The 15,037-nt window shown below is 43.8% G+C and overlaps 5 protein-coding genes across 5 annotated transcripts; 1 reads left to right on the top strand and 4 right to left on the bottom strand.

Moving 5' to 3' along the window:
• Positions 1–377: 377 nt before the first annotated feature.
• Positions 378–4,182, bottom strand: L199_001844 (uncharacterized protein; the record flags this gene model as incomplete). The annotated part of the gene is made up of 2 exons (XM_064887597.1): positions 378–3,379; positions 3,447–4,182. 2 exons carry the CDS (start codon positions 4,180–4,182, stop codon positions 378–380), a joined length of 3,738 nt encoding a protein of 1,245 aa, XP_064743669.1.
• Positions 4,183–5,365: 1,183 nt separating this feature from the next.
• L199_001843 (uncharacterized protein) lies at positions 5,366–6,002 on the top strand (the record flags this gene model as incomplete). Its single annotated transcript, XM_064887596.1, has 5 exons — positions 5,366–5,419; positions 5,481–5,567; positions 5,635–5,664; positions 5,724–5,828; positions 5,889–6,002. 5 exons carry the CDS (start codon positions 5,366–5,368, stop codon positions 6,000–6,002), a joined length of 390 nt encoding a protein of 129 aa, XP_064743668.1.
• A 459-nt stretch (positions 6,003–6,461) lies between these two features.
• Positions 6,462–7,532, bottom strand: L199_001842 (uncharacterized protein; the record flags this gene model as incomplete). Its single annotated transcript, XM_064887595.1, has 3 exons — positions 6,462–7,056; positions 7,127–7,291; positions 7,360–7,532. The coding sequence occupies 3 exons, from the start codon at positions 7,530–7,532 to the stop codon at positions 6,462–6,464; spliced, it is 933 nt and encodes a 310-aa protein (XP_064743667.1).
• A 1,570-nt stretch (positions 7,533–9,102) lies between these two features.
• On the bottom strand, positions 9,103–11,562 carry L199_001841 (uncharacterized protein; the record flags this gene model as incomplete). The annotated part of the gene is made up of 11 exons (XM_064887594.1): positions 9,103–9,130; positions 9,208–9,502; positions 9,587–9,700; positions 9,761–9,974; positions 10,033–10,296; positions 10,389–10,573; positions 10,650–10,796; positions 10,847–10,905; positions 10,992–11,006; positions 11,091–11,188; positions 11,302–11,562. 11 exons carry the CDS (start codon positions 11,560–11,562, stop codon positions 9,103–9,105), a joined length of 1,680 nt encoding a protein of 559 aa, XP_064743666.1.
• A 1,303-nt stretch (positions 11,563–12,865) lies between these two features.
• L199_001840 (uncharacterized protein) lies at positions 12,866–14,679 on the bottom strand (the record flags this gene model as incomplete). Its single annotated transcript, XM_064887593.1, has 3 exons — positions 12,866–13,654; positions 13,754–13,831; positions 13,975–14,679. The coding sequence occupies 3 exons, from the start codon at positions 14,677–14,679 to the stop codon at positions 12,866–12,868; spliced, it is 1,572 nt and encodes a 523-aa protein (XP_064743665.1).
• Positions 14,680–15,037: the final 358 nt, after the last annotated feature.

Here is a 15,037-nt window from a genome sequence, read left to right as displayed (position 1 = left end):
AAAGTTATATAAATATACCCAGTCTCACATCATCTATCTGCCAGCTTCTCAAGTCGGTTGATAGGTGATACATATACCCCTTTCTATTTTCTTCTCATTTCGTTGTCTATAATTAGTTGAAAATTGTTTTCTTTTTTTTTCCCTTGGACTCTTAACGAGTATACGTACATTGGGTTTTCGCTTGATCATTTTACTTTACAAGAACTACAAGGTTAGTGGAATTGATAAAAGATGTATATGTAATACGAGTATAACGCTTTTTATTGTAAAGTTGCCAGTCTGACTTGATCAATGAGTATGAATGTTCTGACATAATAAGAAATGATGCATGCACCATTTTGAAGTAATTTATACGTTTTAGTCGTAATTTTCAACTATTATATCATTCCTTCAATCCTCTTTAATCCCCTCTCACCAATCAACTTCCCAATTATCTCCTTCCTCTTCTCTTCCTCTTTTCCATCTGAACTATTATTTATTTTCCTTTGATCAGAATCCCATGTTAACACACTTCTAACCAGATCATCTGACCCTTTACTTAAAATCATCACCATCAACCCTACTCTCATCTCTTTCATCCCTTCACCATCTCCGTCATTATTCGTCAACCAGAACAACCCCGAAAATTGATTTATCGCTATACTCCATATAAACTCATTCTTCTCCCTGTTGATCATACCCGAAACGACCGCTCTAGCGTAGGAAGTTAATATCTCTTGATCTGTTTCTTGAGGTTCATAATAATTCTTCATCCTACCAATAACCGGTACTTGATTGAGATTTGTGCGGATATTCTTGAGTAAGGAATGATGATCCACCCAGATCAATTTCCTATAATCCCTCGAATAATCCATCGATAACACAGGAAGTAATAATTGAGTAAATAATGGATCGGAGAATGATATTGATTCGTAGAGTTGTAGGAAATCTTGATAAAATTGATAGAATGGTACACCTGTTCCCAAGAATGGTATTGAAATGATTTCCAATTCACCTTGTCCTCGCCCTTGTCCATCTTTCTCTTGATCTTCTTCTCTATTCTTAGTCATGGTGGTATTTATCAGCAAACCGATTAAATCCCTCATCAAACACGACACGACATTATCTCTGAAAACTTCCACTTCATCAACGACATTCGAGGAAGTCTGTCCATGTTCCAGCATATGGACTTTCATTAAACCCAATATCAATCTTGCTCTATCCTTCGATCCTAAACCTTTCGCTCCATTAGTATTGACGTAGAACAATTTCGCCAATACCAAAGTCGCTCGGGTGATTTGAACTTCCGTGGCATTCCAATCAGGTGGGATCTGCTGTAAGGCCTCGCTTGTACCGGATCTGAGCAATTCATCAAGAGGGGAGAAGAAGTAATCTCCCCTTAATGGTAAACCGGGTAAAGCAGGTTTCTCTTTACTCTCCACCAAGGCCGGTGGTCTGAGAGTAGTAGTAGCCTTGAGGTATAGATGGGTAGGCTGATGGGGCCCAACTACATATTCAGAGGAGGGTAAGATCGAATATTGAAGTAAAGGTCGAAGAATTTGTACGCCATCCGGATGACCTATCTCTTTGATCTGTGGAAGAAGACTGGATAAATCCGATTTAAGAAATATGTCGAGCAAATCTAAAGCCAATGGTTCATCACCTATTTGGAATTGACGGAATAAGTTGAATGCTTGGGATAGCCATTCGGATGTGATGAGTGTGGGGACGGTGTGTGAGAGAAGTTCATATTGGAGGTAAGTGAGATATCTGGATGAATGACGGGACGACGTAGGCATCTTCGCTCGCAGTCCGTCGATGGTCCCGATTGAGAACAACAGTCCTCGAGATGACGAGAGTAGTCGATGGACTTGCACAGCAGCTGCAAGTAATCTTTCATCCGATCTTCCGCAGTCATCCTTTTGCGTTATCTCCAAGACAAGACTCTCAAGCAGTGTCTCCTTGAGAGCTTCCAACAAAGATCCCTTCTCCTCTTCTCCGCCTCTCACACCATTGATCTTGACTCCCTTGATCCACGCGCCGAGCATTTCCAAGCTAGACGCAAGTATATCGTAGTCTTTCGGAGACTGCAAAATCGATAACGCTTCATCCTGATAATTCATAGCAGATACCTGTGCCCAAGTGAGATCATGTTCCGGTGTAGTTCGATGAGGATCGATAGCACATATTATCCAAATTTCCAATAATTTGAAATACCCCTCTGACAATTTTGTCTCTTCCTCTGCCAATTGTTGTTTATTGGCAGAATTGTGAACCCATTTACCTAGAAGATACCATAGTTCCGACGAAGACGTCAAGGTATTAGAGGCTAATCCATATTTCCCAAGAGAAGTGAAGATTTTCAATACCTCTAAAGCTAGTTGAAGTGAATACGAGGTATATTCCGAATTTGACTGTTCATCTTCCCACGTAGCGGTTACTACGAATTTCAAGATTCCCTCAAGTGTCCCTTGGTTCACTAGATCCTCTGCACATTCTCTTGAAGATACGATCATGTCTCTCAACAACCTGAGGGCTTCGATGGAAGGGTATGATCGATTGAGAGAAGAAGTGGTGGTGGTCGTAGGTGGCCAAGGTTTAGCTACCACCTGTACTTTGATAATCGACGATATGATCGGACAAATGACCTCGCACAGGTCCTTTGAGATGTAAGTGGTTCTCCTGAGTATTCGAAGAAGTTGCCAGATCGTCATTGTCGATAAACCATCTTCGATCGATAATAACTCTTTCAATCTAGGTAAAACATCTTCGAAAGGTATCGACAGGACATGATCATCTGGTTTAAAGCGTGTAGGTCCATCTAGATCTTGGTTGTCATCTAAACAAGTCCAACTTGATCCCTTTACCGCTTCGTAGAGCAGTTCCACTCCAGATTCAATGACACCTATACCTCTAGATAATCCGGCAAGTATTTCCACCCCAAGGTCAATAGCTTTCTTCATACTTTCATTCTCCTCAATCTCTTTCATAACTCCATCATCGTATTTTCCCTCTTTGCACTTTCGTAATACCTTGGTCAGCAGAACCATCATAGTGATTTTCTGACTCGGCACAGTTGATCTACATAGATATAGGATTTCATGGATGGTATATCCTGCTAAATCAGGTGACGAGCCATGATGATGCAGTCCGAGATGAGAGGGAAGTTCACTTTGTTCAGCTGCTGAGAGAATTCTTCCAGATAGGTCGAATCGCGGTGAATTCGCTGAGGAGCTGGTGGAAGGGGGAAGAGGTTGGAGCCAAGCGAGTTTGGATGATTCAGAGGGGACGGAGGGGAAATATGCTTTAAGTCCTGATAGGGAAGGGTCGTCGGGGTGGGTGCGAGGTTGTGATCTGGGTTTGGCGGGTACGGAAGGGGCTGTGGTAGACGATGTAGTAGCTGATTGACGGAACAAAATACAATTAGAAACCACCGTGATGACTGATAAGACTGTGCGGGTACTTACTACGATCACTGGACCTAGTGGTCGGTGCAGTAGCTGCAGGTCGTCCATCCCCCTCTCTCTCCTTGCCCTTTCTTGACGCTATCCTCGCTTCTGCCCTCTTCCTAAATGCATCCATCAACTTCCCTCCAAATCTCTCTTGTGATTCTTCTACTTCCTGGTCTCGTTCTAGATCGTCCATACTCTCTACTTTCCTCTTGTTCTCCTCTGACACTTCGTCCAGTATCTTATGAGCGTCCGTCAAATCGAAAGGTCTTGACGACGGTCCACTTTCGTTCGATGTGGTTATATTTTCAATACCAATTCCCGGAAGTTTGCCCTCCCTAGCCTCTTTCCTCTTTCTCATGAGATCTACAATCCCACGACCGAATCTCTCCTTGAGCTCTTCGACCTCCTCCTCCCTTTCTGCAGATGACATCCCCTCGACTCTTCGGGTATTCTCGACTTCAACACTCCGTCTCACTTGTTCCATCTCTGACAAGTTCCCCTGGGATGAAACACCCTCATTGTGAGGAGTGGTCGAGACACCAATCGAGGGCACTACATCCACTGCTTTGCCTTCTCCTACGACCTTGGAGGTTTGGCCAGATTGTCGAACCGCCTGTTGTTGTCTTGCTTTTGCGAAAGCCGAAGGGCGTTGAGATCTATGGACGGCGACGGGAAACCCAGCTCCTCCGGGCGTCGGTGCAGATGGGGCAGAAGGTGGTTCAGAGGGTCGTTCGACTATGTCTTTAAGCATGTCGGTAGGCAGTCTGATGGATGTAGACGGTATAGCTACGTCCTGTGGTTATTATGGACACAGATGAAATATAACCTGAGCTGCAAGAGTGGATTGTGTTGATTTGTGCCTGAGATGACAAAGGTCTTCCTCCACTTTCCGAAAGTTTCGATGCAGGATGATAAAGGATTAACTTCCTTGCATGCCGAAGAACAGCAGACAAATGGACAGGCGATACACGATGCATAGACAGATCAATGATAAATTGCAATACAATATAGTACAATATGGTATGTCGACAAGACTGATTAGTCCCACATTCAGTGGGGTAAAAAGTAAACGAACGAGGACATGCCCAGTCAAGACGAATTAATTCTTTCTTCGCTTTATTATGTATTGGTAACATAATAACCTCACCTTGAATATGGGTACAACAAAAGGTTGACCTTACTCAGATGAGGGACTGAAAGCGTATTGATCATAAGGATATAAAGAAGATTCCGAAATGCTACGCGCTAAGGGTATAGAGGATTTGAATGGTAAACAGGTTGCATGAACTATGACAAACTGTAAATCCCATCAGCGAATTACATTACAACACTTCTAGAGAAGGGATCAGAAGGTGAAGAGACGATGATAAAGTCAGATAGTGCGAAGTGAACGCCTTCAAACTCTACTTCTTCCCAAATCATCAAAGTAGATGGAAGAGGGTTTGGAAGTAGAGTTGTCGTACTGACGTGCAAATGTCGAGCAAGTTTCGTCCTTGTAAGATTGTGATGGAGCATGGGGGAAGGACAAGGAGTCATGTACTCACTGATACATATGCTACCGGCTTATCATTACTACGATGACATCCAGTCTCATGCGGTTGAAAGAGAAAGAAACAAGATGGATAATTCATGCGTGTCGCTCAAGTCACATTTTGGCCGGGAAACAACGGCGTTACAAACCACCTGACAATAGGCACACCAACCACATCACTTTTTAGGCGCGATTGATTCCCCCCACTTTCCCCCACTTTTGATCGGTGAGTCCCGGTCGAATTAACCGACTGACTCCTCTGTATTCATGTTGCTGTTGAAAAAGCTACCTATCATTCTTTTTCTCTTTTTTCTTCTTTTCTTTTCTCTATCTGCAAACAGAATCCACTTTCAAATCAGACTTTGCTCGTACTCATATAAAAAAGCCACCAAAACACATCAAAATGCCTGCCGAATACACCCTCACCAAAGACGCTCCTGCTCCTCTTCCTGGAATCGTGAGTCTGCCTTGCCGCTTCGTGGACTACTACGATCATGTTGCTGATGCAGACAGCTTAGTACTCCCAAGCTGTCCGAGCTGGAAACTATGTCTATACCTCTGGATCAGTAGGTATGACCAAGGAAGGTCAGATGGTCGAAGGTACCGTGAGTTGCTGTTTCTCGCTTATGGAGGTTTCTTGAAAGCTGATTGTCAAGGGACATACTCTTTCAGGTTCAAGACAGGACCAGACAAGTTATCCAAGTGAGCTATCTCTTGCATCACCCCATGCATAGATAGCTGCTAATTCAATCCCCTCATAGAACCTCGATGCCGTCCTTAAGGGATCAGGTATGTCACTCAAAAACGTCGTCAAGGCCAACATCTACCTCTCAAACCTTTCGAGAGATTTCAACGCTGTCAACGAGGTATGTTAAGGCACTGTTGTCGTGGCAAACAAAAGCTTATATATGCCTTTTGTAACATAGGTCTGGAAGGAACTCATGCCCGAACCCAAACCTGCTAGAACCTGTGTAGGAGTTGCTGAACTTCCTGCTGGAGGTACCGATGTTGAAATTGAATTTGTTGCCTACGACGGTTAAACATTGTAGAGAAAATCAAATATAGATGTTAAGCAGTATACAAATCATAGATTGCAGAAGAGTTATGACCAGTGTAAGGAACTTGTCATCTCGTGTAGCATGATCTGTCCACCATAAGTTTTCTGATTCGGAATGGCATACGTCAATGATTGACATTCGCATTAGAAATCCCTTGTACACCTGAGCTTTAAAACTAATTTGCCTAGTACTGAGGGGATCAATAATAGACGATGTTCGAATTTACTGCTCTTTGATCATTTGCTGACTGATAAGACTGACTCTAGATGGCGTTATAGGTTAAAAAAAGATAGACAATACATTTTAATCTGCCTTGCATACCAAACTATAATTATACTATATTTAAATTACTTCTGGGTCTACCTCTTCTCACTTCTTTTCATATTCCGATCAATCCAAAGCTACATATTCATAAATGTCCGTGTATCAATTATTGACCTTTTAACCGGCGAAAGCAGGGTTCTCAGACCAGGCTCCGAATGGGAAGTTCAAGATAGCAGGTCCAGCAACGATGTTATCGGTGGTGACTCCCTTGGGGTCGGAAGAGGTAGACACAAGAGCGTATACTACGCCCTGGAGTTCAGAGGGGATGGTAGCTTGGTCGTTCTCGTCAAGTTGGACGGCTCTTGATCCAAGACCTTCATAGAAGATAACGTAGTTGGTAGCGGTGTGAGAGTCGTCAAAGGTGAATGAAGCTTGTGATCCGGCAGCGTAGCCATCGCCAACGGTAAGGGTGGAGTAGGCCTTGACAGGGAGAGCAGCATTGGAGTCAGGGCAAGAAGTGATGAATGCTGAAGCGAGTGTGTAGACCATGTTTAAGTCCAAAGGAGTGTCGTAAGCTGATCCCCAAGGGTTTGATCCTCCTACAGCGGATGATTCCCATGCTTGATGTCTTGCCTCGGTAGAGAGGATGACGGCGGCGACAGTGAGGTAATCTTTGTTGGAGATGTATTGGGCTGCACCAGCGTAGGCGGAGACACCAACATTCTCAAGGAGAGTGGCGAGTCCCACGAATGATTTGACGTCGGTGTACGGGCTAAATGTGACAAGATACGGATTCAGTTTGGCTCATTGGCTGACTGGTAGAGGGAGAGACGGTCACTTACAAGTTGTAAGTACACTCAGCGACTGATTCGTTACCCAAAGCAGTGGAGAGCAAAGATACATGATCGGATTCGTGTCCTGCAATTTGACTGAGTCGACCTCTGACCCAGTTGGGGTATCCGGCAGCCTCGAAGGCAGCTTCGTCGAATTGACTAAGAGCATCGGCACTAGACATGGTACAAATGATCAGCATACTGTATGAGATCGGAATGAAACGATGTAAAGGTAGACTCACTAGAATCTCTTCTCCAAATTCTCTAAGGTTAAAGCGTATTGCAAAACCTGAGTATCGGTAGGACCGTCAGCCCGTCTGTGAAGGGCATTCTTGAAGGCCGCATACGAAGATGGCATGGCGGATACCGAGGCGGCACCGATGGCGGCGAGAGCGGCAATGGAGGCGGATTTCATCTTATTGGATCGAAGGTAAATTAGGTTAAACTGTTAGTTGCTGGTTGAGTATGTCGGATTGATAGATTGATAAAGAAGAGGGGGGTAGATAGACTTCGCCTCTATATATATCTAGTCAAGGTGGATACTCATGATCGAATAGACATTACTTTCCATCGAACAGTTCTCTATCGTAAATCATGTCATCGTACGATACCAAGTACTCATCTCTCCTTCTCGAAAGACACGCAGCAGGTAACGGCGAGAGATATTTACCTGCATAGGGTACGATATAAGATAGAACATGTCGTACGATGACAATCAATTCTATAATCCTCGAAGAAGCAATAAAGAGGTGAGCACCATTCGCCGGCAGGGTTGAATCAAATCACTTGGTCTTTCTTTTTTAATCTAGCTAATCTAACTAATCTACCGTACTCGTGCTCATCCCCATGTCGAGATCTCATTTCGGTCGCTCAAAGTAGTTAGTACTCCCGTAGACCGGATGTTCCGGTGATGAATAAGATAATGATCAACGTGAACGGGAACGAAGGTAGTATAAGAATAGCATAAATAAGAATAGCTCTAAGTCGTCATCGATCGATCAATGAGACAAAGGTTCCGAAAGGTGTACGAGCCAGGGTGCCCCAGACGTTTCATCTATGGCTAATTGCAATGCAGTTGCCGTTATCACGGAACCAATCGTCCTGTACATTTACCTAGTGAAGGAGCGAGAGAGGTACTCACTCTGTACCTCTGCCATAGTCGGAGTAGTAATCCTACTGCACGTTTCAAAGTGAGCTGAATTAAGAGGCCCGTGGCGATGTTGCAATCCGCAATCTAAGATAAAAGTACTATTTTGATGGTTGGGTTGGGGTCCCATGATGATTACATTTACAGATTCTTACCGGAACATTGGATTTCGGGGATGAAAAAGGCGTCTTGATAAAACGGGAAGTCCAAGAATTACGTTACGCGACGTTGTACTGTTCTACCTTCCACGTATGCGGGTTCATAAAACTTGGTTCCATGGTATGCCCATCCTCGTGGGTCGTCAATCTCGACGTCATCGATGACTGTGGTCCATGCCGAACCTGATGCCCCGGGTGGCGTATATTTAAAACATTACTTTTTTTCACTTTTGAACCGGAGACGATCGAGATAAAATTACGGCATGATTGTCATACTGGTACTAACCACATGCGACTCATCGTATGTTCCCGTTCAGGCAATCATAAATTATATGTATTTATAGAAAAGCACGAGTCACGCCATGCATTCAGTCAGATATATGCAATGGCTCGACTCCGGGATTGGAATGTGTTATAAGTATTTGTGGCAGTTGTGGAAGAGAACTCTAGTTGCACTTGCCAAGAACTGGACCATGTATCTGCATCATATGTATGGGCTTCAACCGAATCCACTGTCGAGTGTCCAATTGCATTCCTGTGTACATTCATGGCCCAATTCCTGGTTTCCAGACTTCCATTTCAGCTGCACCACTCTCCTATACCTTGCCACACCTACAAATCTCTCATCTTTGCGATATATTATTAAACTACCCCATACTCATACTCATACTCATACTCCTTTACAAGACATAAATAAACTCAGGGTTCCTGCACGTTCAACAAGCACATCAGCCAACAAACCCTATCCCAGATCACGTAGTGTACCGTGTCGAGCAATTACTTACTCGAAATCGGTCATATCGTCAAAAGCATTTTCGTACAATTTCGCCTGATCCAACCCATTGGCTTTCATATGTTCTGTTAATTCCTTTTTATACACCTCGGCTTCTTGGATAGTCATAATTGACATATCTTTCAATTCGGCTGGCATACCAATGGCAGCTCTCTTGGAAGCTTGTTTCTTGTTCAATTGAGCTAGGTAGATCCTCATTGCGATGATCAAGAGGACGAGGACCGACCAACAGCCTATGTCGACGTAGAGACCTGTGTAGTAGTATGGCGCCTCCCTTTCGAAATATACTATATATATCATGCAAAGATATCAGTCGAGGTGTCACACTGGAATATCCTGTGAGCATATACGAAGATGATTTGGCAACCCACCTTGAGGGCCAATGATGTTTCCGGCACATTGGAATACGAACATAGTAGAGAACGTTACCACTCGCTTGGTCGTTCCTGCAGCGTTAAGATTCGCCCAAGAGTACAAGAGAGGTTCTGACCATCGGACCACTCGTCAGTCAACTGATGAAGGTTAAGTTGCTTAAACAGACTCACGGATACCAGCCAGGATATAAGCGATGTAGAAAGAAGCCATCAATCCAGCAGTATTGTCTCTAGGTAATCTACAAATGGCCGTCGCTCCAGCTATCGGAGCGAGAGTGATGATCAAGATGACGATCCACCTAGCTTTAAATTTGTTGGTAAACCAGATACCGATCCAGAGAGTTAAGATACCAATCACCCCAGTAGGCATGTGCATGAGTGTAGTCTGGAAAGGTGCATGAGCTCATACTGTATTTACCTAATTGCGTTCTGAACCGTCTTACCTGGAAAGAATCAAAGTTGAATCCTTTTAAGATCAATCCCGAGAAACTACCTATACCACCCGAAGGTGTGGCAGTACAAAGATACATCGCCGCCCACATATAAGTCTTGGGATCTCTGTAAGTTTCCCAAACTTGATTCCACTTCCAGGTAGATGACTTGGTACCAGTTTGGTTTTCTTTCAGTCGTTCGAGAGCGATCAGACGGTCATCACCTTTTCGAAGGAATTTGGCAGTAGTTGGTGAGTTGGGTAGGAGATACCATACCTAGTCGACAAAAATCAATTAGTATACATAGTCAGTATCAATGTCCTATCCGCAGCAGTCATTAGTCAAGTAAAGATAAAATAGTCACTTACCAGAGGAACCATAGCTAAAGATAATCCACCCATGCAGATGAAAATCCCTTGATAAGGTTTGATACCACTCTTGACGTGACCTACGCCAAAGGCCAATAATGGTCCGAAAAGAGAAGCAAGCGAATTGGCAATTTGGTAGGCGACAGTTCTGTAAGATTGTTCTCTTCGAGTCCACCACATTTGAGCTATCAACGTCATACAACGCATGTATGTATATTAGCTATCGAAGTCCCCTTCAAATCGAAGGTAAGGATTACTCACTGATGAAAACGAAAGAAGGTAGAATGGTAGCTTCGAATGCACCCAGCAATAAACGAGCTACCATCAGACCAGCGAAACTTTTTGCGGCAGCACTGCAGATGGTAACGATTGACCAGGAGATGAAATTGAACATGACCCAATATTTGACTGTATTAAACGTCAGTGAATATTAGATTGTGACTAGCAAGTAGATTTACCAGGGAAAACGACTAGCGCATAACTCGAGAGCGGTTGACAGACCAATTGTGAGATGTATCTGAGTCAAGTCAATGAGCATCATCAATTAGCCACACCACGACATGGTCTCTTTGAAGAAGTTGCTGAGCTAGATACTAGACTTACACGATGGAGTTGAGCCTAATGGTTTGCGATTCAAACGATGTATCAATAAAATTGCCCTATAACATCGCAGAGAAGCTCCTATACGGCCGTCACACTTACCAACTATATTGCGAGCCTTTCAAACCAGTCGCCTCCCTAAGATCGAAAACCGCTCCCTGTGCCACAGCACCTTTATCAAGCTGTTGAATACAGTATACCTAGTGCGACAGGAATCAACAATGGTCAATACAACGTTTACTCCGGATTACAAGTTACGTTTCACCATAGCATCCTCCTTTCTATTTTATTCAGCACAAACAGTCACACTCACAATGCACATAGGTATACAAACGAAAATATCAATCTTCCTCAGAACCCTCTTATTGTCCTCTTGAGTATATTCGACATGTCCTGATCTAGCCAGGATCTCTTGAGCTTCGTCCAATTGGTTGTTCGCCGTTTTCTTCTTTTTATTGGGATTTCCATCCTCGAGATCTGGATGAGGCGGAAGTTCAGTATCGATATTATCGATTTGTTCGATGACGGGCTTATCGTCATCGTGAATGACAACTTCAGTATGTTTAGTAGTCATTACGAATTGTAAATTGAAGTTGAAATTTCACAGCGTGTCAATCGAAATTGGGGCTAGACATGGTTTTTGAATATTGAATTGCTCTGCCCTTCTTATACCTATCTAACTTCACCCCTTCATCTCCTAATCAGTGCAGAGTTTCAGTATCTTCCCAATCATATCAAACAGTATCATCCAGGACGGCCCAACATTCCCCCGCGGGGGTCCATCGGCCCGCCATGGATCCATGCATCGTCTTCTGATCGTTGGTTATTGATGGTCGAGTTGGAGGTCAACATGGAAGGCAGACCGAGGCAAGCAGGTACAGGAGGTAAGGTGGGGCAGAGCAGTGTCCTCAGGACTGTATGCAGTAGCACCGCGCTTATTGTCGTGTTTCGGTTTTCTCCTACTCCTGAGGTGTAAGGTGGTACAGTAGAATTCCTCAAGAAGCCAAAGGTAATCACATGATCTCCAGTCCCATAAAGTGTTAGGCACTTGATCTATTTTTGTCCGCCAAGAGATTTTGCAGCGATTCTGTATTTTCCTCAATTCGCGATGCGATCATCACAGGTGGATCCTTCCTTCAGGATATGAGAATTAACCTTGTTAAAGGTTGATCATCGTTCCGTAAAAAGTCCATGAGTTACCAGCGTTTACCAAAGATGCACGGAAGGGATCCACCTGTATTCAACCGTATTGATCGAACACGATGTTGTTTGAAAGTTCTTCTGTAGCTTACCGGGGCGATGTTTTTGCGAAGGGTTGGACAGAAAGGGAATCCAACAGTTGATTGAATCCATCGGTGAGTGCATTTCTAGTAAGCGAGTATAATACCTATTACTCAATTGTCATTTTTACTACTATTGTCGTGAGAAGCAACCCTCGTTGCATGACTCTGATGCGCATCCAGCTCAGCCCGGTACAGGCGAATTGCAAATGGATGAATGGTTACGATGTGCTACATTCACATTGCATTGATTGTGAAGCACAGTACCTGGAAGATGATGTTGAAGGTAGCAGTAGTAGTGATAAAGCGTAGCGGCAGTGGAGAATACTGGTCAATGCACGCACGTATACTGTACACTCGTATTCACCCACTATAGCTAGGTAGCGCAATTTCAATCTGGCATAGGGTGATTGTGTATCCTCAAATGGCATAACGAAATTGCAATCATGAACAAGATCACTGTATATCCAAGATATTATACGAATCATTACTAGAGATGTCCGTACATTATAAATCAATTTTATATACAACGAGACAGTATATCAGCCCTATTAGATAATAGGAAGCAAATGAAAGTCCCATTTCGACCAAGCCAAGCTATGTAGCAGAGCTCTCTGTCGACTCGCTCGTACCAAGCCCATCAGTCCCTTCAGCTCTCTTCGGATCTCTTGAATTCCTTCCTGTTCCCCATAATCCCAGACAAAGCGGTAAAGGTGCTACTACACAACAAAGTACCGCCTGAAGGACCAAACTCCTATACATCGATTGATCCGGGTGGTTCTTCTTATGTCCTTTGAGAGCAGTCATCGAAACCAACAGACATCCACCGATAAGTTGGGATGTCGCCCAGCATATCGTTGACGAAACTTCAGGTCCAATAGGCCATGTTGTATCCGCTAGCATTTCGAGCGCCAGTGGAAGAAGAATGAAAGATGTCGATCCGATCAATGCTGATATTATCGCTATTCCCACCAACTTCCGTGTTGAGGGCAAGAATATGAATAAAACGTACATGATTGATATGATGACCACGCATAATTTGATAACTATCAATTTGACCCCTGGTCGACCAGTCGTAAAGCGGTCTAAGAGTGGTGAGGCAATGGCTGCTGCGACTAGTCCAACGACAATCATTATTGCTCCGTCTATACCTGCTTGATCTTCGCTGAAGCCATAGGGTTCCAGAATCTGGTTGAGGAGAGAGGAAGTAGCGTTGAATGACGCGACGTAGATGATAAATGGCCATGCGATCAGGTGGAAAGATAGGTTGGAGAATAGTGCTTTGACCGTGCGGAAGTCGATCTTGGTATCGTTGAATGGGGTTGTGGTCGGTGGTAGAGGTGGTGAAGAAGGTAAGAAGATGGAAGGAATGGATATTACAGTGGTCTACACGATGAGGTGGTCACAACGAACGATGGGATTAGTAAACGTTGCTAATGAAAAGTCGAGAGCATGATGGTGATGACGATGATATGCCTGACTCACAATGATAGCAACGTATAAGATCATATTCGGCACTTTATCAGGTTCGGTCGCTATGAAAGGACCAATGAGTTGGCCGAGCTATGATGGTGGGCAACAAGGTCATCAGCCTGTATCACAACAGTGGAATTTCCTTCCTGATATTATTCAATCGAAGTTGAACGTATATTTATACCGATATACCAATCTGATTGAAATTACCCAAAGAAAAAAAGTTCGCTCACAGCTCCTCCAAGGGGATTACACAAACTAGCCAGGGCCGTCGCCGTGATCCTCTCCCTGTCTCCAAACCACTGATGAGACAACCTCGTCGGCGCCGAAAGCACAAACGGCTGAGCAAAACCAATGATAATCTGTCCAAAGACCACAATCCCAAACCCCCTATTATGATTTGAAGGTACTCTCGATCCCAGGTATCTTAACCAACTTCCTAAAATCAACAAACTAGATGCAATGACCATAGCTGCTTTTGTACTTCTATTCAGTACCCATAACACAACTGGGGAAGCAACGACAAAAGCGAACAAGAATCCAGTAGATAACCAATTTATGGTCGATTCTGATACGTTGAAGAAATCAGATGAAGTTCCAGATACGGAAGAGAAAGTTAACCAGCACCATGAGACTATCACGTTAAGTAACGATAGTTCCACCAAGACGAAAAACCTCCTTTTGTATAATCTGGTTTGGACCAGTGGTGCAGGTGTAGAAGATGGGTTGGTAGCATTGGAATTTAGAGATAGTAGAGGTAATTCATGCCCGGTGGAAATGATCTCATCGTGAGAGTGAATATGTATGTCCTTTTTGGCTATGGGTGAATGTCCATCCTCGTTCGAGTTGGTATGTTCCAACAAACTGGTATGGCTGGTGGTTATCTCCGCAGTGGGTTCTATCGCCAGGTGGTGCTGAGGCGAAAGGTGATTTGACATTTTGACATGTCAATTATAAGGGTGATATGAAGGAATGAAAAGGTCTGTCAATCGATTATGAAAGTATCATTGGGGTCAATAAACGAGTGTTGATCTGTCTTGCGTGGATGAATAGATGATTTGAATGATGTTGTGAATGAGATGAGGTTCAAATGTGAGGGAGACAGGAAGAGGTGAGAAAAACATTGACCGTCTCTTGTTTTCGGTGCACTCCGACTTCGATTTCAGGGTAATTGGACTGGCACCGTAACGCAGATCATCATCACGAGATACTACTACTTATATACCCGCAGTCACTTTTACTTTGCGATATTTCATCAAGATTAACGAGGCTCGGTGCAGAAATTGTGAACAAACA

This window comes from Kwoniella botswanensis, chromosome 1, assembly GCF_036426115.1.
Source record: "Kwoniella botswanensis chromosome 1, complete sequence".
NCBI classification, from domain to species: domain Eukaryota; kingdom Fungi; phylum Basidiomycota; class Tremellomycetes; order Tremellales; family Cryptococcaceae; genus Kwoniella; species Kwoniella botswanensis.
Note: the sequence above shows the minus strand (reverse complement) of the source record. Positions and strands in the feature narration are given on the sequence as shown.